This window comes from Carcharodon carcharias, chromosome 10, assembly GCF_017639515.1.
Source record: "Carcharodon carcharias isolate sCarCar2 chromosome 10, sCarCar2.pri, whole genome shotgun sequence".
Classification (NCBI taxonomy): domain Eukaryota; kingdom Metazoa; phylum Chordata; class Chondrichthyes; order Lamniformes; family Lamnidae; genus Carcharodon; species Carcharodon carcharias.
Window position 1 is genome coordinate 159990295 of NC_054476.1, and position 22744 is coordinate 160013038.

Sequence of the window (22744 nt, forward strand, 5' to 3'; positions counted from 1 at the left end):
AATAAATGATTGTCCCCTTGGTTTAATTGTTGGCATTGAAAGTACATTCAATTCAATTGACAGTTTAATCCGGGAAGTGTTATGTCTTCTTTCCCTTCGCCACCCTGCAGATGATCAATCGCACCATCCTCTCTCACTGTGTTTCCACTTTGGCTCCCCTCCATGGTGGGCAGCTCCCCACCTGGTCCTTGTGCCCATCCCCGCCAAAGCAGCCGGCAAGGGATTCTCCCACTCTGCTGGCACAACCACCTCCACTGTGCCCCATCCCTTCACCCCTTCCCCCCCACCCCCGTGCCTGATTTTCACTTATTCGATGCCATTTGCCCCCTGTACGCGCAGGCTTGGCATATGTTGAATGTGCCAACTGCACTCAGGCCTCTGACAGCAATCTTGATTCCGGAACTGTTGCTAAGCTGCCCAACCTAAAGTCATCGGTGAATAAGAGCTTTCTGCAGCTGGACACAGACAAGAATGAAGCCCCCAGCTCCATGTCTTAGCCCCTGACCTCACACCTTGCTACTTGATGCTCGCTTAAGCTGAACCCAGTGGTGCACAATCTTGAACTGGCTTTCAAACACCACAAAATCCTTCACCATGGCTGCTAATTTTCACCTCGGTTCTGATGTCTGTCTTTAAGTATATCTGATTCCACTGTTGCTGAAACCCTCATTCATACTTTTGTATACAGGAGATCCTTTCTTTTGCTTTTGAAACAATGTTACTTTCATTTAATTGCAGGCTACCAATGTCATGTGTAGCAATTCTGAGCAACTCAGGTAGAGTCACAGGTCTACAGCACAGAGAAAGGCCTTTCAGTCCATCAAGTCTGCGCTGGTCAAACAATGTGCCCATTGCCTTGTATGTCATGGCATCACAAGTGCATATCCAAATATTCCTTAAATGTTATGAGAGTTTCTGACTCTACCACCCTTTCAGGCAGTGAGTTCCAGATTTCCACCACCCTCTGGGTGAAACATTCCTCCTCACATCCCCTCTAAACCTCCTGCTCCTCACCTTAAATCCCTGGTTATTGATCCCTCCACCAAGAGGAAAAGTTCCTTCCTGTCTACCCCATCTATGCTCCTCATAATGGCCCTTGCATGGTCATGATAAATACCTTCCTCTGGCTGACTCCAGACTCCGAGTGGTGTTTGTCCCACAACACCCCTCATCAGGATAATACGCCAGCTGCTGGTATAATGGCTAGATGGGAGATAACAATCTGCCATGATCCAATTGAAAGTTGGAACAGGCTCAAGGGGCTGAATGGCCTACTCCTGCTGTTCGTATGTTCCCGGGTTTCTCTGAATATGCTCCTACTATACTAGGTATTGCCCAAATAGAAGACAAGTGGATGTAGCTTCTGTTAAATGGAGCTAAGCTAAGGAAATGTGATTCACATACTCTGCGGCTGGAATTGAGCTGCTTAATTATATTACTGTACCTTCGGGATGATGGATATACCCCAACACCCAATTCTCCCTTCCCACTACATCACCCCCCCACCCCCGTCCACCCATTGCCAACCCTTCTATGTTTTGGTTCTTGCTGATAGGCTGGGCTAAAACTTCAACCATCATATGAAACTTGTGTACATCTTTCAGGATCACACAGTTGTGGAAAATGCCACAGTTACTGGTCATTTTTTAAATCAGCCATGCACATTGATTCCATTATCTCGAGACGGTGAAGCTGTTGAAAGGCAGGATCCTATTGGGATGGGTGGAGTGTCCTTGTTAAGATGCTGGGGAGAGCAAGAGAGACAACTTGGTGAGCATTAGTTGGAAGGGTTGTCAGGGGTGGGGTGGGGGAGGGTGGATGGTGGGGGGCAGGGGGGAGTTAAATGGAGATTCTCAGGCTCTGATGGGGAAAGGCGAAGAATTGGTGCTTACCAGATCCACATTACAAAATAACACACCCTCTGTTTTACAGTAATCAATGTCACAAGTGAATCATCAAAAATGAGAATTACTTTTGTAACTGAAATCTTCAACTATGACTAAGAAGCTGGTAGAAGTGTCCTGTATAAACAGACCATCATCAGCTTTGTGTGGTGAGCAGATATAAAGGAACTAGGAGGCACAATTGTTCATGGTCTCATCTGTGAAAACCCCCTCCCTCCATCAGGTAACAACACCTCTTTAATATCTTCTGCATTTTGATCATTATAATTACTTTTGCATTAGTTCAACATTGTTATCCTCTTATTTAAATCAAAATAACTTAGGCCCTCAGGGCTCAGCACATTGTAAAGTTGAGCCATTAAAACCAGGAGGGCCCCATGTCTGGTCTATGGTTTGTGTTGACCAGAGCACTGGTCACTATGTTGTTCAACATTGTAGGACTCAGGAAGGGAAGAGTTAGCCAAGCATCCTGCTGCCTATTTGGAAGTATGGATGCAGGACAAGGACAGAATTCAGTCTGACATGATAGACTCCATGATTAACAACCTGTTGATATTTAACCTCACTCCCTGTCCAAAGAGAACAGTAGAGTATATATGGCACACAGTTGGTTTAGCAAGCCTTCTCCAGATCTAATTGTGTCAAGTGGTGTCAAATTTCATACTATTTTACCAAAATCATCCATTTCTTCAGGATCATCATGACAAACTCACATGGCCCTCTGGGCTTCTTTTCTCTACTCAAAATCCTTTTCCACACCCCCTTCGTCTTCACTTCCAATGAGTGTGAGGAGCTCATGGATATTTTTGTCCTTTGGATTGAAACCACCTGCTCAGCCCCCTCTACTGTTTCCTCCCTTTCTCTTGCCAGCAAAGCCAAGCCAAGCCATTCCCTAGTGCCCCGCCCAAGCATTGAATTCACATCTTTCTCTAAATTCTCTCCTATCTTCGTTAGTGCCATCTCTCCCATGAAATCCTTCTTGTGTTCCCTTGACCCCCATTCCTGTTAAATTATTAACCACCCAACTTCCCTTCCTGACGATCAAATGATTTAATATTGTTAACGGTTCCCTCTCCTTAGGTACTGTTCCCTTCCTTTTCAAAACCACTAGCATCATCCCCCTCCCTTCAAAAAACAAAATCACCCTCAACTCCTCTGTCCTTGCAAACTACCACCCCATGAACCATCCTCCCATCTTCTCCAAATCATCTCCCAAATCGATGCATATCTTCTGTAACTCCATGTTTAAATCTCTCCAATCAGGTTACTTTCCCAGTTACAGAACCAAAACAACCACAGTCAGTTATCAGTGAAATCCTGTATGGCTGTCATCATGATTCATTATCTCTCCTTGGCTTCCTCTACCTCCCTGTAGGCTTTGGCATGGCCAGTCACACTATCCTTCTCCAACTACTCTTCTTCTTAGCTTTGCTCAGTGGATGTTCTCTTGCTTAGTTTCACTCTTACTTATCTGACCTTAGCAATGGTAATGGCTTTTCTTCCTGACCCTGCATTATTATGTCTGGAGATCCAAGGAATCTATCCTCATCTTTACTTTTTCTACTGAGTTATGCTAAATCTTGACAATGTCACCCTCAGACATGGAGTTAGTTTCGTCATTCACATTGATGCCACCCAGCTAACTCTTCATCACCTCTCTTGAACACTCCACTGCCTCTGCGTTATCAACTGCATTCCCAACATCTGATTCTGGATAAACTGCAATTTTATCCAGTTAAGCATAGGAAGACAAAACTATTGTCTTCAGCCCCCAACATACCTCTGGCACCAATTCCATACCTCTCCCTGGAGTCTATCTCAGCTTTAATTAGACAGTTCACAATCTTGGCATCTGATTCAACCTTGAAAGGAGTTTCAAAACACATGTCCTCTGAATTCCATTTCCACCTGCTTCTGCCCTTCCCTCTGCCCATCTGCTGATGAAACCCTCATCCATGCCTTTGTCACCTGCAGACTAGACTGTTCCAATGCTTTTCTGGCCTTCTAATTTCCACCTTGCATAAACTGCATTTCATCCAAAACTCTGCTGCCCATATCCTATCCTACACCAAGTCTCACACACCCATCACCATTTTCTTTGCATCCAAGTACCGTAATGTAGCAAGTTTAAAATTCTCATTTTCCTGTTTAAATCCATTCATGGTCATGCCCCTCCCTACCTGTGCAACCTCTTAAATCCCAACAAACCTGAAATCTCTGTTCCTCCAGCCTTTGCCTCTTGCACATCCCCTTCCCTTCACAACACCAATGGCAGTCTTGCTCTTAGAGACTTAGGTCTCCTGCTTTGGAATTTCCTCCCTAAATTCTTCTACCATCCCACCCTCTTTTTTATGACCCTCCATCCCTTTGACCAATCTTTTGGTCATCCCTTCTAATAGCTTTAATTTTTTCAACATCCTTTGTTTTATGATTATGTCTCTAGGACATTTTTCTATGTTAACGTGACTATATAACTGTAATTTGCTGTTGTGGTTTTGTGTATACTGGTTAAGGGCTGGATACTTCTAAAGAATGCATTATGTGGATTTATTGTTCTTCTTAAGGTCTATGTCCTCTGCATCAGCTATTAAAATCCTGCACCTGTGGTAATGCAAGCAAAAGAATTGGCACCTTTTCATGTTTTCCAAAAAAGGAAATTACTTAGTGCTATTAGAAAATTGATAGAATCCTGCTCAAATCTGCCTTATGCCATCTACACCCTTCCATTTTCAATTCCAATTGATTTCTAAAGGGCTTCACTGTTTAATTATAAGAAAAAGAATTTCTCTTTTAAAAATTGATGAATGTGGTGAATTTATAAATGTTCAATGCTTCATTATCTATCTGTCATATTGCTTTATTCTATTTAGAATAAAAACAATCTGAGAAATTAATTCCCTTGGGTATTAAATGGCAAAGAAAAGACCATAATTTTGAATGTTGTGAAAACCTTGCACCATCCAGACACTCCCATCCTGGACTATGATAACTCCCATTTTGATGGTATAAGGTTTTTGCTACTGTCCAGCTAGCAATAATAGATGGGGCTGAACATTGTTTATACAATGTGAGATATCTATTAATGTCACAGAACAGATGGTCTTTTTAACCCACATGCTTTGCATCAACCAAACAATTTCCATTCAACAAAATTGCATATCGTGGTATCACGCAGTTTAATGCACCTTTCAACTAGAGAACCAAATTTATATGATTTCTGAGCTCTTCTACCGCTGTTTTTCAAGGCAAGTCCTTTAGTTCTTTGGTGATTCCCTCTGTGTGCATTTCCTGAAACATTACAGTCATTATGTTATGAGCTGTTGCAGATAGACAGATTGCATTTCTAAGTCAATTGAGTTTGTGTAGGATACCCTACTTTGGAACTCAGCCAGCCCTCTGCAGATCTTCCTTCACTTTAAACCAGGAACTAAAATCAGTTGAATTAGTTAATCAATCTTCACTATTGTCATGATTTTTCAATGCAATGCTGAATTTTGGATAAACTGAACAATGAAGCAAAGCTTTGTGATACAGTTCCAGTGTTACCTTATGGAAACCCAGTAATCCTTTGGGGACCTGGGTTCAAATCCCACCACGGCAGATGGTGGAATTTGAATCCAACAAAAATCTGGAATTAAAAAAGTCTAATGATAACTGTGAAACCATTGCTGATTGTCATAAAAACCCACTTGGTTCATTAATGCCCATTAGGGAAATCTGCTGTCCTTACCTGGTCTGGCCTACATGTGACTCCAGACCCACAGCAATGTGGTTGACTCTTCAAATGCCCTCTGAACAAGGGCAATTGGGGATGAGCAATTGACACCTACATCCCATGAACAAATAAAACAAAATACATTTAATGGTTTTAAACATTAACGTGATTTGCTACATATATTCACAAATATTGGTGGGGACAGGTTTTAGAGGCTCTGTTTTACAGGTTAAGGGTCACAGTAGCAAAATTGATAGCACATGACATGAGTCAGAACTGTGGATTTGGAAGGTTTGAAAAGTACAGTTATGAAGAAAGAGTAAATGAAGACATAACGGATGCTCTTACTGCAATACAGTTCCACAGATGGTAACTGTTCTCCTGTACCTTCAAGTTTAATATTCTAGTTAATTCAGAAAGTGATAGAAATGTTCAGCTGGTTGGGGCTGGAGAAAGGAAGGTGGGATTAGGGCTTCAGGTTTATAACCTATGGTCAGGGGTTCAGAACAATTGCTAGAAGACCTGAAACTCTAACCCATTCTTCTTTCTTCCAGAGATGTGCATGACGTGATCAGTGTTTCCAGCATTTTCTATATTCATTTCAGGTTTCCAGCATCTATCTGTACTGGTTAATTTCCCTGGTGTTATTAGTGCAATACACAACTTATGTCACTAGATGCCGCCATTTTGCTGTGAAAGCACTGTTGCCATCTAATGGCATAAATCAAGTATTGTACTGCCATCATCCAGTCTTCTCCACATCTCTTCAATGCGAAGACAAACTGCAATGATTTAATTTTCCACGTCGTTATATTTTATACCTTGTCTTGCAATGCTCATTAGTCTGCCATTTAATTTCTAAGCAATAAGATGGATTCTTGAGAACAACTTAATGAGTTCTTTTTCTGAAGGTCAATTTCTCCCCCTATTGCTTTCTGTTTCTATTGAGTTTTTTTTTTATTTTACTTGTTCCTAAAATGTTAGGAGTCACTGATAAGGCATTATTTATTGCCCAGGGTTAGCAAGTTCCCTTCACAAAAGGCATTAGAGAACCGGTTGGATTTTTGTGACAGTCTAGCAGTTTCACGGCCTTTTTATGGTGTAATTTGCCACATTTTACTGAATTCAATTTCACAACTTCCAGGAGTGGGATTTGAAATCAGGAGTTTTGGGTTGTCAGTCCATTATCGTAACCATTTAAAAAATGTGTTATTGGATTTACTCAACATTAAGCACATTTACAACATTGTGATTTTTTTTTTCCCCTTTGTGCCGTACAGTCATTCCTTTGCTAATTGTTAGCTACAGAAATTCATGTCATTATTAAAGACATTAACACTGGACACTTTACCATTTACTGGCTTCAGAAATTAAACTTCAATTTGTTGCCTATGACAAACTAATCAATTGAACTTCAAAAACTGGCCAAAAAATTCTATTCCTAAATTCTTTCCCAAATAATAAACTCACAAAGCCATATGAAGCTCTTTTGGTCTATATTCGAAATGCTTTTTCAGGATTGACCTTTTCTCCTTATAAAGCAGAGCATTCTTTCTTTGAACGGTCTTGAATCTTGACCGTATTACACACTTAGTTAAATGGTGCTCCATCAAACTAGGCAGATTCTCCTGCTATCCCCATCTCAAAATAGAGTTCCATAGGATTCCCATTCCTATGCTATTCAGCCTCACCCAGTAAAAACATTTCACACAACTATCAAATATTAAGCTGCCAATATAGACTGTTAAATAGAAGATTTTTACATTAGTTGTATTGTCTTATCCATTCTTCCCCACACTATTCTCAGTACTGTAGAGACTTATTTTATTGTACTAATGGACATTGTACTGCAAAGCGCCTCCAAACTCCCGACTTCTACCACCAAGACAAGGGCAGCAGATGCATGGGAACACCACCATCTACAAGTTCCCCTCTAAATCACTCACCATCCTGCCTTGGAAATATATCACTGTTCCTTCACTGTTGCTGGGTCAAAATCCTGGAACTCCCTTCCTAAGAACACTGTAGGTGTACCTACACCGCATGGACGGCAGTGGTTCAAGAAGGTGGCACACCACCACCTTCTCAAGGGCAATCAGGAATGGGCAATAAAAAGGCTGCCCTAGCCAGCGATGCCCACGACCCATGAAAGATTAAGAAAAAAACCAACTTGAAACTTAAATTCCAACCTTAAAAATCTTGGGATCTGGGTGTCTAGCCAACATTTATTGCACACCTTTAGTTGCTGTTGAGAATGTGGGGGAGGAGGTCCTGGGTGGCTTTCTTTACCAAGCATTGCAGTCTTTGTGGTAAAGGCACCCCCGAAGTGTTGTTAGTGTAATGAATTTTGTGTTTCAACAGCACTGCAATTTTTAAGTAATTTGTAATTTGTTTTAAATATACAAGGGTGAAGTGTGATCTCTATTTTTGTTCATACAAAGACTTAACCAACTGGAAAAGCAGGACTCTTTGGAGAGTAAATTTTAGAAAGTCTATTTAAAGCAAAGGTATACTTAACTTAGGACAATGAATCTTGGTTGTGCAATCCGTTGAAGTTTACATCATGTTCACTCTCTCAGATCTCGGGTCTCAATTACAAATACACTTGTAGAGATTGACACATGGTTCATAGTCTCTACAGTCTTTAAAATTGGCTAGCAATAACACGTTTATGGAATCCCTTTCTTATCCTTTAGATGACCATCACGCTATGACAGAGTCAAGCTATTGTTGACCTATGATTGGCTCTAACTGTTGTTAGGTAAGTTTAATTGGTTCTTAATTACATCTTCTGGTTGATAACACCTGATTCAAAAGGACAGCAATTTATCATCCATGAGGATCAATGGCTTATTTGCTATACCAGTTACCAGTTTTAATCTGATTGTAAACAACTTCTCTATTCATTAAGGCCGACCCAATAAGGCGTGGTGTACTGTCTAATCGAGGTTCCAGAAAGATACCTTTGTCTATGCAATTCCTGCTGGAACTACATTTTACAGAGACTTTCAACTTATACAGTAATTATATATTTTAATTAGAACCCAGTCTTCCTAAAAAAACACATTAATTACATTGATTCATTAATTATAACCTAATCAATGTTCATTACTTTTACAATCATCTGTTTTATGATTGGCCAGTACTTAATACAGTAATCTAATGAATGCTTATAGTTACTGCAGAATACAAAACTACTTCAGCCACATGTTAGTGTTAAATGGCTTCCTTGATCTTGTTAGTTAGTACAGTAAATACAGTATAAAAATGGTCAAGTTGAACTAAAATATAATTTTCTCATGCCTATCTACATGAGGTGGAAAGTCCCAGGATTTTGACTCAGTGACAAATTGTCATGATGACACAGGGATAAGCAGGGGGTCAGTGTACCCAAAATCGATCTGTTGGCGTATATATATGTCTCAAGGAACTAAAGTACATGGGGAGATTGGTTTGGGCTGAAAAAATGTCAGATTGTGAATATAAGAACAGTTTTAGTTGAAGGCTTTGGGAGCACCTTGCTGAATGATTAGCATTCATCATACCCACTGAAAGTAACTGTAAGTAGCACACAGACTGCATGTATTACATTCCACTACCCAGGCTGACCTGAAAAGGCCATTATATTCCTTCCAGCACTGCTTTCATGCATGGTGTTTGGTGGAGAGGCCATCATAGTACCACTACCCCCTCCTCCCAGTCAGGCTTGGCCTAAGACCTGATGATCATCACTGCTGTAAAGAACCACCTTCTTTGCATCACCCCCACCAGTTAGCAATACATTCCCCAAGAAGATATAAGAAAAGCAATTCCCATTATCATTATACAACATAGCTTATTGACTTCATTATACCAAAAATCACAGTTATGACTAACTCAACATATAAACTCAATGATTTTAATGTTTTGATTGTGGTCAAAATGAAGGTTTGAACTGCCTCACTTCTCCAATACACCAAGATACCCTGTATGCAACTTTTTAGGTGATTGTTTAATTTATGAAGCAATAAGTGCATATACAAGGCTGATCACAAAATCTCAATCTTCTTGCATATTGAATGCACAACCTGGCTTTGCCTGATAATTATCAAAACAGTCCTAATTGATATGTTACGGAGATTAGGCCACATTGCTTGGGCTGGAAGTAACTGATGGATTTCCATTTTAACCACATGAAGGACAGTCCCTGAATGTTTAAATCAATCAAGATGTATGGAACAGGCTCCATACTCCAGTATCATGGCAACTAAGTGCTTCAGTGGAGAATTTGTTTTTCTCCAGCTTTGTCTGCTGGTTTCTCACGTGCTGACATCTGCTTTATAATTAGGTGAGGCACCCATCATTTTCACGCCAGCACTCTCTTCCATAATTGTTTACTTTCTGTTCCCCTAATTCAATGTGCTGACAAGCAGGCTTTTTTTTTAATCACAAAACCCCAACAGAAAGGGAGCTCCTTGAAAACGCTGTGGCTAAATTAGTGCCCTATGTACAATGTTGTCATGTAGGAAGGAACAAGGCTCCATCCCTTGTGTATTGTACGTTAGCTGATTCCAGCTAAAACTGCAGCTGGGGTGTTATAATTGGTCTTTGTTTCACTGGGTTAAAAATGTGTCGGGTCAGCCAAGTAAGGATCACTATCCAGTGACCACTGTTCAAAAGTGTGTTGTGTGGATATTGGAAGAGTTGCTCAAGAGTTGTTACCTATCAGTACTTATCCCCTGGTTTTACATAGGTGAGATAGCAGAGGGCAATTGGCATGGTGACACAACATGAGGCAACTCGTCTGGGAAAGGGGAAGAGAGCATTGGAAACAAAACCTTTCAGAAAGATTGTAGTTGAGAGAAACTGGAATGTTGTATTAAATTCTCCATAAACAAATGAAGCAAGTTATGTGCATTCAACTTTCTATTTGACCAATTTGTTTCTTTAGGAATGTTCCGTAATTATTGCCCAAAATGTAAAAGCAAACTTCTTGTTGGTTTATTGAGTGATTTTTTTGATGGTTTCTTATGTTAACTCATCACAAGACCTCTAAAGCTGGTAGGAAGACTGTGCTTGATGGATTCCTGCCCACAGTGCAAGCAGAAACTCCCAATCGGGCAGGCCTTCGGACAGGAGAACCTATCCAAGACAGGAGGTAGCTTCATGCCTAAGCCCAAGTCCAACTTCAGAGACCTGAGCACATAATCTAGGCTGACGTTTCAGTGCAATACTAAGGGAATACTGAACTGTCAGGGGGGGATGTCTGAAACATTAAACCAAGGCCCTATCTGCCTTCTCAGGTGGATGTCAAAGATTCCACTGTACTATTCAAACAAGAGCAGAAGCATTCCATCCTAAATTAATCTCTCAACCAATGCCTGAAACAGATAATCTGGTCATTTACTTCATTGTTGCTTGTGGGAGCTTGCTATGTGCAAATTGACTGTCATGTCTACTACATTACAACAGTGTCTATAGTTCAGAATTACTTAATTGGCTGTAAAGGGCTTTTGACATCCTGAGGTCAAGGCAGCTTCTTTCTTCCTCCCTCCCTCCCTCCCTTCCTATGAGGACACACAATATTTCCCATGTTTCAGTCCATTGAAAGGATGTTCCTTTATCATGCATGTATAAAGATGAGCATTGCGAGTTTCTCTCCTGAAAGCAGTGAAGATTTAAAACTGCACTGACTCTTTTGAACCTCACCTGACTGGAGAGCAAAACAGTGACTTGGGGCTTGTTTTTCATATTTTTCTGTGAACTCAATTTGATCACATTTTATACTATGGGGGCTACCCATTGTGGGGACTATGCAAAAGCAATTTACAATCTGCCTGACAGTGACTATTCACCCCATCAAAGATCAATTGCCCTCTGATATGTGTATTAAATACCACCCAGAAGGAAATCTCTTTAAGCTCGTATGACTCTTCTTCAGAACTTCTTCAGTTCTGAAGAAGAGTCAAACGGACTCGAAATGTTAACCCTGTCTTTCTCTCCACAGATGCTGTCAGACCTGCTGAGTTTTCCAGCAATTTTTGTTTTTGTTTCAGATTTCCAGCATCCGTAGTATTTTGCTTTTATCTCTTTAAGCTCAGTTGTTTCCGTGCCAAAACTTAACTGACCACCATCAACATACATGACCTTTTGGTTGCAGGTGACTGAAGTGTTCTTGCCCACTGTGCATCAGATTTTCAAGCCAATCTCGATCTCTTCAATCCTGTGTACAAGAGACTCAACTTGTCCTTGAATGTTGCCAAAACAAAAGTCATATACCAACCTACGCCTGGTCAGTCAAATATTCCACCTCCCATATTTGTTGAAGGAGAGGCTCTGAAATATGTTGAGCACTTCAGATACCTTGGCTCTCTCAAAGGGCCACCACTGACCAGGAGATTCAAGACCAGATCAACTGCGACAGCTCATCCTTCTACAAACTACAACAGTGAGTGCTCAACAACAAAGGTCTCCGCAAGTAAACAAAAGTCCCTGTTTACAGGACAGTTGTTGTAAACAGTCCTATGCTGCAGGGAGACCTGGACTGTATATCAGTGACACATAAGAGTACTTGTGCAATTCCACCAGTAATGCTTCCGCCGCATTCTCCATATTCAATGGGAAGACTGTCGAACAAACGCTAGTGTCCTTCTTGAAGCCAGCTTCAGAAGAATTCAGGCAAAGTTCCAGCAAAGTCAACTTCGATGGACTGGACACTGTGTCTGGATGGCTGAAAAGCATCTCCCTGGGCAATGACAAATGGCCAGTGTTCTGGGGAAGGACAAAAAAAAAACTTCAAAGACACTCTGAAGCTCACCTTGAAGTGGAGCAGCATTGACATTAATGACAGGGAGGAGCTTGCTACCAATCGTTCAGATTGGCGACAACTTGTCCATCAAGCTGCATCATGCTTTGAGTCCAAAGGTCTTAATGAAGAGGCAGAGCAGCAACAGAGAAGGAACGAAACGAAGCAAACCCTGCACTCCGGATCCCACTACCTCATGGTATGTCCTGCCCCATGTACCCAAAGATCTGTGGGTCAAGAATTGATCGGTTCAGTCACATGGAGATCCATGGCAGAAGCTCACATCCTAAGTCGATGTCATTCTCAAATCGAGGGGCAGCCGAGTCTGACATTTTATGCTGCCTATTTAAGCAGCTGCATTTTCTTCACTATAACGCATTTAAATGTAATTGGAGCGGAAGTAGATCCTCAGCGATATTGCACAAGGGGAGTCAAAACCAAATGTAGTCCTCAGATGAAGTCGAGTTAAAGGGTTGGAGATTATTGGACTAGGCTGCACGAATGCGATTCAGTCCATTCCTTAATGTCAAGCATTGCGCCGTAATATTTATATTTCCATTAAAAACCCTATATCAAGTTTATAATGTAAACTGTTTGTACAAACTTGTTACGCTATAATTGCGCTCTTCTTCCAAATGATACAACTGTAAAAAGCCCAAAATATTGTTGGCACTTTTATGATTTTATCTAATTGCACTTTCTAAGTATGCTGTATTAAAGCCGCCAGGTACCTTTATTGATCCACGCCATTCAGTGTATTTACATTACGTGTATACTTTAATCATTTTTCTCCCCAGAATATATTACCTCACACTCCTCTGCATTAAATTTCACTGTGCCACCTGTCTGCCCATTCATCATCTCTTTATATCTTTCCAAGGTTATTTCCAATTCTTTGTTATTTTCCAAATCTCCTACTTCAGTTACATCTTTACATTTCATGATTGTGTTGCTTCAACCTAAATCCAACATATTGCACCCAGCACTGACCACAGGTACACAATTCTCGTGCTTCTTTTATTCAAGCATCACCCATTCACCCTACCACTTATGCTTCCTGTCCACAGCCAACTTTTTACCCATACAGTTACATTTCTGATTCCAATGTACCGCTGCTTTTTTTTTAACGAACCTCCTGTCAGACAATTTATTGAACATCTTCTGAAGATGCCATGCTAACTACATCCAGTCCATTCTCTTTAGTTATCTAATCAGTCACTTCTTCGTGAGAAAAAAAACCAAGGAAGCTGGTCAAACACCAATTGCCTTTAACCAATCTGTGTCGGTATTCTTGATATTCCTATAAATCTCCAAATTCTAACAAAGTTGAATGAAAATTATAGATGAATAAAGTCTGATTGTCATCCAAGCCAGGTTTATTATTTCTTGTGGCCTTGAAGAGTTCTGTGAGAATTTAAACCATGGTTATGAGAGTTTTTAAAGAATTTTAACATTTTGAAAATAATCCCTGACAGGACAGGGAGGAAAAAAAATGAAGAGCAAAAATGACTAAAGTCGTTGACCAGAGCTTTATTCAAAATTATTACCAGAATTAAAATATGCCTAAAATTTGTTTATAAGAGAACTAGATTGAGATTTTGCAGCCCCACTAGGGCATGCGGCGGCCAATCAAAAGTCCACTGAATTTTGGCGGGACCAGATCCCGGCTGGGGGTTGGGGGAAGAGGTGGGGGTGCGCCGGAAAATCCCGCCCCTGTGCTATGTTCAGTTCAAAATTGGATCAAACGAATTCAAATAGGATTGAAAAACTAAACTTTGAACTATTTCTATATTTGTAAACTTGCGTTGAGTGGATGTTTTCACTTTCTGTGTTTGTAAAACTAAATATATTCTTCGGTTGCTTTCAAAAATAACAGTATTCTTGTCTGGACTTGTGAGAACCTCATCATTTTAGTGCTTTATTTCTTCGAAGTCTATAAAGTGACATTCACTGCCATTTGCTTTCAACACACGCGGTAGATTTTTGACAAATTATAACCGAGCGCGTTTGCAACTTTAAGAAAATAGAAGAAAGTAGGATAGAAAAATCAAATCAAAGGAAGTGGTGTTGAGTTAATTTGAAACAGTATTGACACAATAAACTATAAATCAGCCGAAAGTACATCCAATTAGATTGTGAGCGTGATGGAATATTAATTCCTCCCCTTGCTTATGGAGTCCAGCTTGCTTTTTCTGCATTATTTATTGGAACCACCTCTGCAGTGCTAACTTTAGGAATTTTAGTTTTATGGGAAATGTACCAATGAACCATTCGATATTTTTACTTCTGCATCAAAAATGTATAAAGAGGATAATTCTTCAGCAGTAAGTTATAGAAATTCCGACATTAAACTAAGATACAAAACCATCGTTCTATTTCACAAGATCACAAGAGAATGGATGAGGAAAGCCTTTTGACCATCTTAACTCACTCGTTCATAAAGACACCCATTGCTGCAGCTAATTATTTCTTAAATGCAGTTCGGGATTCTGCTTCCATCATTCTTTCTGGAAGTCCTTTCCAAGTGTTATCACTCAGCGTGAACTAGACCTTTCCGGTATCAGTGCTAAAGTTATATTTTACTGGTTTGACCCTTATTCCCCTTGATCTACTCTAATTTAAGATAGTATTCTGCATTTATCTTTTCTGTTCCCTTTTTTTATTTAATCTTCGTAAGGTCATTTCTCTGATGCCTGTTTTGCAGGCTGAAGAGTCTCGCCAGATGTCCTTCATAACTCAGAGCCCTGACCCTGGATATCAGTCTTATAGCTTTTTTCTACACTGCCGCCAGTGCTGCTATTTCCCTTCTATAAAAGCAAAATACTGCGGATGCTAGAAATATGACATAAAAACAGAGAAAACTGGAAAAACTCAGCAGGCCTGACAGCATCTGTGGAGAGAGATAATGAATTAACGCTTTGAGTCCGCAAGAAGAGTCGTGCGGAACAAGGGTAGTGCAGGTGTCAGCTCGCCAGAGGGTGAGGTTGCACATGGTTTCTGCTGCAGAGGACTTAAATGGGGCAGCCTACAGAAGAACACTGTTGGGTGTACACGATGAAATGCTTGGTGCTTTGGGAAGCCTGCCGGGAACCAGCAGTCAATGTCACAGAGCATGGAGGAGTCCAGCACCAACTTGGCACAGGGCTTTGCACAGAGCTTGGAGCCCATCCTTTCTAGCATGGGAGTGGTCATCAACCCCAGTCGCACGCTTGTGGACTCATCTGATAGCCGGTCTCGCAGCTTCCATTGTAGCATAAGCAGCAGCCAACTAATACCTGAGTGGAAAGCGCAGACCTGGGTCCCGCAAGGTCAGCTTGTTGCCATGCAAGTTCAGACTGCTACGATCATGACTGTGAGTGACGCTGTGCCAAGGGGCTTGCAGGATTGCACAGCAGTCCAGCAATCAGCCCTCCTTGCCTGGAGTGATGAGACATCGTCCTGCTGTAGTGACAGTGGCTTCACAATGCATGACCCTGCTGTCCTCTCTCATTCATGCTCCCATTCCTGCCGCTCTGCCAGTGTCCCAGCAGCCTCCACCAGTTAAGCTGCAGCCACTATATAGTAGTAGCTATATATATGTAGTAGCAGTAGGGCAGGCGAAGTCACACAGAAGACAGACACTAAGGGGACGATCAAGGGTAATTAGCTGACTATTGTATTAAGTGTGGCTTGATTTCATTTATAATTGTGGTTTGAAATGTTATCTTTTACTTTTTGCATTGTGGTCTAACAGTGACTGACAGAGTCAAGCTAAGGTACAGGTCTGTAGCTAAATGGGGAATTGGGGTTACGTTTACCAGATGAGTTCTCCATGACAGTCTCTTCCTTGTTCTCCTGCCCATCAGCTGCTCACCACATAGCTGGTGGCATGTGCTATATCCTCATGAGGGCAAGGTTGTGCAGCATGTAGCAGATCACATGAGTCTTGACACCTGCACTGCCAAGTTCTACTGAGTCCCTCCAGATTGGTCCAAGTATTGGAAGTGTGGTCTGCTCTGTCACATTTTGTGTGGCAGCATGGTTTCCATTGTATGTGTGCCCATGCACCTGGGCTGCAAAATTGCAATCATCAGCCACACCGTCAGTGGATTGCCTTTGTTGCCCAGTGGCCATCCTTTGGTTTGGCATGTTGCTCAAATGCAGCTGGCACAGTTGACTGTGGCAGAATGAAAGGTAATCATGACTGCTGCCAGGGTCCTGGGCATTGACCTGCATGATTTGTTGCCTATGGTCACACACTCGTTGGGAGTTGAGGGTTAAAGCTTCTTGGTGAGAACAGAGTTGACATGCAGAACTTACAAAGTAATGTGTGCATGCAATCAATTTCACGCTGTATCATGGGGAATCATACAATTCAAGCAAAGTTTGCCTCATTTGCTTGCCTCTGATGAGAGAATGAAATGCAATTTGTTCTCTTTGAACAGAGTGTCTTGGTGACCTCCCTTACTCAACAGTGGACAGAAAACTGCAAGATGTTGCAAAAGTCTCCAGGTGCAGCCTGGAAGATGCCAGCTTAAATGTCCCTTGCCATTGCCACCTTCACAACGACTGATAGTGCCATTCTTGCCCTGCTCTGAGGTTGCAGTTGCAGCTGCAGCATTGCAGATTTCAGATTCAGTAACAATGCTCTTACTGAAGCATAGATGCCTCATACATTGTTCTTCCCTGAGGTTCAGGTGTGAGAATAGCTCCTCGAACACCCTGGGCATATATAGCCTCCAGCTGGGAACCCTTGTCCCCCACCGTAAAACCCCTCTTCCAGCTGTCTGCCTGTGTCACCTCTGTTCATTCTCTAAGTTGTGCTACATTCCAAGGGGAATGACTACTAGTGTACTCATGTCTTGGAGCAACTAGTTTGTGCAGAAGTCAGCAATAAGTCCCTCAGTACCCACCACACCACTCCCTGTAGATTTTTGCAACTTGATACAACTATGGAAAGCAGCAACCGCTTGCGGAATGGAAGCAACAGCCAGAAGCAATCAACCTGCAACTAAACTGCGAGTAATTAATCATCCTTTTAAGCAGGTCCTTCCTGTTGCTTGGTGTGTACAGCTGTGCAAGGTTAAGAGAGGTTTTAACTGAAGTGTTGAGTTTTAAAATGGTGGCACTGGTGTCAAACCAGCATCACAAGCAGCTCTGTAAAACTTCACTGCCTTGGCTACTACACCTGCATCAATATGACATCCGGCACAATTCACCCCACAAGAGTAGGCATGGACCTTGGATGCCAGTTTGGAGTTCCAAGGGCACTCGTCGTGTCCAAACCTTGGGCAGAATGAGCCCAATTTCTCTCCATGCTGCCTTTTGCATGAGGGATTCGGTTTCAGAAGTGCTTTTTGTATTTTTAACATATTTCATTTTGAAACAAGAGAAACTACAAGGCCGTTCAGCGAGTCTCATTTTCAAAAAACGGTTTTTATTCGTCATATTCAAGATTGTGGAGCAGGGGGAACATCAACACGTTAAATACTATGTAAAGATACTTCAAATATTGTAGCTATAATATGGCACAGCGTTTAGAGCCAAAGTACTTATACAGATTTCAGCTCGCATTGGTACGACTACAACTGAAGAATGTTTGCAGTTTCACCAATAGCACACCACCAACACCAAGTAGCCTCGCCAACTGCCTTTAAAGGCGCTATACAAATGTATGTCGTTGTTTGCGGTTTGTCCAAGCCTGGTTTACGTAGAAACGCTGTCGGCTCATATCACTGAGCGGCTATGATAATGTCTGTAGATGGAGAGCACCTTCATTCAAACAAGTTTCGAAGCGCCACACTTAAGTTATTCACTTTTTGTAGTGTACCGGCTGAAAATGATGTGAACAAATACGGCTCACCCTCATGCTGCCCAATTTTTTTTTTGGGGGGGTGGGGAACGATCTGTTTAGCATGGTGTGCCTTTCGCTATTTCCATAGACAGAGATGAACCGCCGGGAATCGCTGCGAATTTAGATAATTTATAGAGCAGGACGGCCAAACTCTCGCTTTTTACAGTTACAACTGAACAGGTAATACGGGTGCAGTCAGGACTCAAGGCGCCGTGTTGAGATCTGAAAAGAATCCCCGGTAAGGTTTCATAACTTTCAAACACAACCTCTCATCATTTGCCGCTGGGAATCTGAGGGAGGTGGTTTTTATCTGAGAAGGATCCCTGAACATAACATCTGAACACCGACAATACAGTTGAATAAAAGAATACCTTTTAGAAAAACACATTAGCTCAATGCATTGGGAGGGTCTGTTGGTAGTTAGTTCCTGGGAAATAATTGAATTGCCAAGTTAATGGAACCGGAGAGGAGTCTACAAAGGTCTCCACATGATGCTGGTGACAAGATGTCCTGACTCCAAACTGGTAGTTCCCATTTGAATAGTACTGTGGACTGGGCATTAAACCCTCATCCTTTGGGCTGGCACTCGGAGGCTGGTGGAAGTAGAAGGGACTTTCAGGTGCGCACTTGGGATAGTCAGGCGATGAACAGGTGGGGAGATGGCTAAGGTCGCCATAAGATGTCTCTGGGGGTAGGGAACAGCTCGCTACTGGGATCTGGTAGGCTTGGAGGCAAGAGTCCCTCAGGCCGGGCTCCTGGGCTAGGCTCTGACACTCGGCGTGACTGCAGGGCCACCTTTGAGCAGGAGCAGAGCGCAGGAACATGGACAGGGCGGCGATCTTGCTGATGGCCCTTCTGAGGGTGGCGATCTTGGACAACCGTTTGCCGTTGAGGTCGTGCCTCAGGCTGAGCCGCAGCGCGTTGAATGCCTGGTTGTAGTCCAGTATCCGCTTCCTCTCCCTGACGTTGGCAGCGATCCTCCTGGCTTTGGACCGCACGGGCCTGGAGCGCTTCCTCGCCTTGACCTCTTCAGTCCCCCGTGGGCAGGGGTCCGCCACCTTGCCCCTGAAGGGCTTCGGTCGGCTCCTCGGCTCCTTCGCTGATTCGCTGCCCTCTGGCGGGTTGCAAGTGTGATCCAACCCATCGGGGGCGCAGCAGGCGGCGGCCAGGGGGGCCCTGCTCTTGCTTCCTGACCTGGGCATTGTACTTTGAGGCAAGGCTGACCAGGACCGATGTGGCCACGGGTAGTCCGACCATCTGACGATCCAGCAGCCAACCTGGCAGATGCAGGAGTTCAGAGCAACACAGGTCCCTTTTAAAAAAAAAGAGTGTCAGAGTGTACCACGTGGTGAGGCACACCTTTCAACACCAGAGGGTTAAATTCTTCCCCCCCCCCCCACCCCTGCTCATTTTCAGTCTCTCGCTTCCCATTAGCTCAGCCTTTAACTCGTTCAAACAACTGTGGCTGGATCCTTCATTTAACAAAAAGTGGCTCATCCCCCACCCCCCACCCTCTACCCCCCACACACACACACCCCCAAGGACACTTGCTCATCCCCCACACCCACACCCCCAACACACACACACACACACACACCCCCAAGGACACTTGCTCATCCCCCACACACCCCCCCAACACACACACACACACACACACACCCCCAAGGACACTTGCTCATCCCCCACACCCACACCCCCAACACACACACACACACACACACCCCCAAGGACACTTGCTCATCCCCCACACACCCCCCCCAACACACACACACACACACACACACCCCCAAGGACACTTGCTCATCCCCCACACCCCCCCCCCCCCAACACACACACACACACACACACCCCCAAGGACACTTGCTCGTCCCCCACACCCCCCAAACACACACACACCCCCAAGGAAGTTTACAACTGTCCCAACACAGTGCGCCAAGCGAAATGCCAAAAATCGCCGTTCCTGCAGGAATTTACAGCGGCTCCGTTCACCCAAATTGATTGAAAACAGTAAAAAAAAAAATGTGTGCACATGACAATACATTTGTTACAATGGGAAAAATCGGAAATGCCACTAACTGGATGGGCAATGTTGCTTCATCTGAGCATTGGGGATGGTTCTGCGGAGCCGCGGCTGTCCATTTAAACGACCTAAAAACAAAAACAAAAAAACTGCGGATGCTGGAAATCCAAAACAAAAACAGAATTACCTGGAAAAACTCAGCAGGTCTGGCAGCATCGGCGGAGAAGAAAAGAGTTGACGTTTCGAGTCCTCATGACCCTTCGACAGAACTTGAGTTCGAGTCCAAGAAAGAGTTGAAATATCAGCTGGTTTAAGGTGTGTTGAGGGGGGTGGGGGGGGGGAAGAGAGAGAGAGAGAGAGAGAGAAGTGGAGGGGGATGTTTGTCCCTACTGCTTGTTTGTCCCTACAACCACACCAACCCCCTCCACTTCTCTCTCTCTCTCTCTTTCCCCCCCCCCCCCCCACCCCACACACACACACCTTAAACCAGCTTATATTTCAGCTCTTTCTTGGACTCGAACTCAAGTTCTGTCGAAGGGTCATGAGGACTCGAAACGTCAACTCTTTTCTTCTCCGCCGATGCTGCCAGACCTGCTGAGTTTTTCCAGGTAATTCTGTTTTCATTTAAACGACCTGCCGGCTCATGGGGAAGGAGGAAGGTTAGGGGGGGGGGGGGGCTGGTGGTGAGAGGGAGGGGGTGGGGGTGATTTGAAAACATTGCACCTCGAGATGTCGACAGCTTTCCATTAATAAGTAATATTAATTTCGACACATAATTGGGAATTATTTTAATTAGCTGCACACCCAGGACAGACCCGGTGGAATTCCATGCAATTTGGCACTTGTAACGCTGCGGAGCCCAAATAGCATAAAAGCACAAAAAAAAAGCTGCGGATGCTGGAAATCCAAAACAAAAATAAAAATACCTGGAAAATCTCAGCAGGTCTGACAGCATCTGCCAGGATAGAGGAACAGCCATGGCTCGAAGGGCCGAATGAACTACTCCTGCTCCTATTCTCTGTGTTTCTCATAGATTGCAGCTTGAAATTAATTGTAATGCACCGCAAGATTTTGCCAGGTGCTTCTAATAGTATCTGGTGGAGTCTGGGATGAGGCAACTAGAAATCAAACCTCCGCAAATAGTGACCTGGCACAGGATTTTCTAATATCAAGGATCTAATTGTCTTTGAATCAAACGCACTGGTGTTTATATTGCACTAAATTTGTATAACGTCCATGTGAATTTACTTCATGTATATGGTAGTCAGTCGCACTGCGTTTGGTATTATGGGAGAATATTTCGCGGTTTATCTTGCAATGGTAACTCGACATTTAAAGTTGGCTTGGGAGCGGGCAGATATTCAGAGGGTGCATTCATACTACAGGACTAACATGGACGTGTAGTTTCAGCGTCATTCTAACTGGCGCAGTGCAAACTGTGTTCATGCCCTGAACTGATTCCGGAGTGAAGTGAGACAAAAGATGTGAGACTCCTTCCTCCAGGAACCTTACTCCAGTGTCAGGTGAGGTCCTGCCTCTGGGTTTGGGCTCCATTTATACTATCGCAGCAGCATCAGTCGGAACACAGAGAATGCAGTTTACTCTATGCTTTGGCAGTCTTGGAGATTCTCCAGGAAGGGCCTCTATATCTGGCCCTTCGAGTTGTACCATACTATTAAATCCAACAGTGGCTCTCTCTTTCCAGGGATCATGCAACACTCCCATCATAAGTAACATTAAAAACAAAAACAGAATTACCTGGAAAAACTCAGCAGGTCTGGCAGCATCGACGGAGAAGATAAGAGTTGACGTTTCGAGTCCTCATGACCCTTCGACAGAACTAATAAGTAACATTAACACTGCTTCCTGGGTGAGTTTGACTTTATTCACTATAACATTCTGTATTAATGACTCAGACTTGGGCGTAGAGGGCACAATTTCAAAATTTGTGGATCACAAAATAATTGGAATTATTGTCAACTGTAAGGAGGATAGTAATAAACTTCAAGAGGCCTTGGATAGGTCGCTGGAATCAGTTGACAAATGGCAGATGAAATTCTATGCAGATAAATGTGAGGTGATTCATTTTGGTGGGATGAATGAGGAGAGACAATATAAAATAAAGGGTGCAATTCTGAAAGAGCTGAAGGAACAGAGGGACCTGGGTGTATATGTGAATTAATCACTGAAAGTGGCAGGACAGATTGAGAGCTAGGTAAATAAAGCATACAGGATCCTGGGCTTTATCAATACAGTAGGGGCAGAGAGTACAAAAGCAAGCAAATGATGATGAAACTATATAAAGCTGTTGTTTAGCCTCAAATGGAGTAATGTGTCCAATTCCAGACACCATTCTCTAGGAAGGTTGTGAAGGGATTACAGAGGGTGCAGAAAAGGCTCATGTGAATGGTCCCAGAGATGAGCAACTTCAGTTAGGTAGATAGATTGGAGAATCTGATGTTGTCCTCCACAGAGAAGAGGAGATTTG

At 43.0% G+C, this 22744-nt stretch overlaps 1 protein-coding gene across 1 annotated transcript; it reads right to left on the reverse strand.

The window, feature by feature from the left end:
• Positions 1 to 18628: 18628 nt before the first annotated feature.
• LOC121282908 (class A basic helix-loop-helix protein 9-like) lies at positions 18629 to 19438 on the reverse strand. The gene has a single exon (XM_041196718.1). It carries the CDS (start codon positions 19436 to 19438, stop codon positions 18629 to 18631), a length of 810 nt encoding a protein of 269 aa, XP_041052652.1.
• Between the last annotated feature and the right edge of the window lie 3306 nt (positions 19439 to 22744).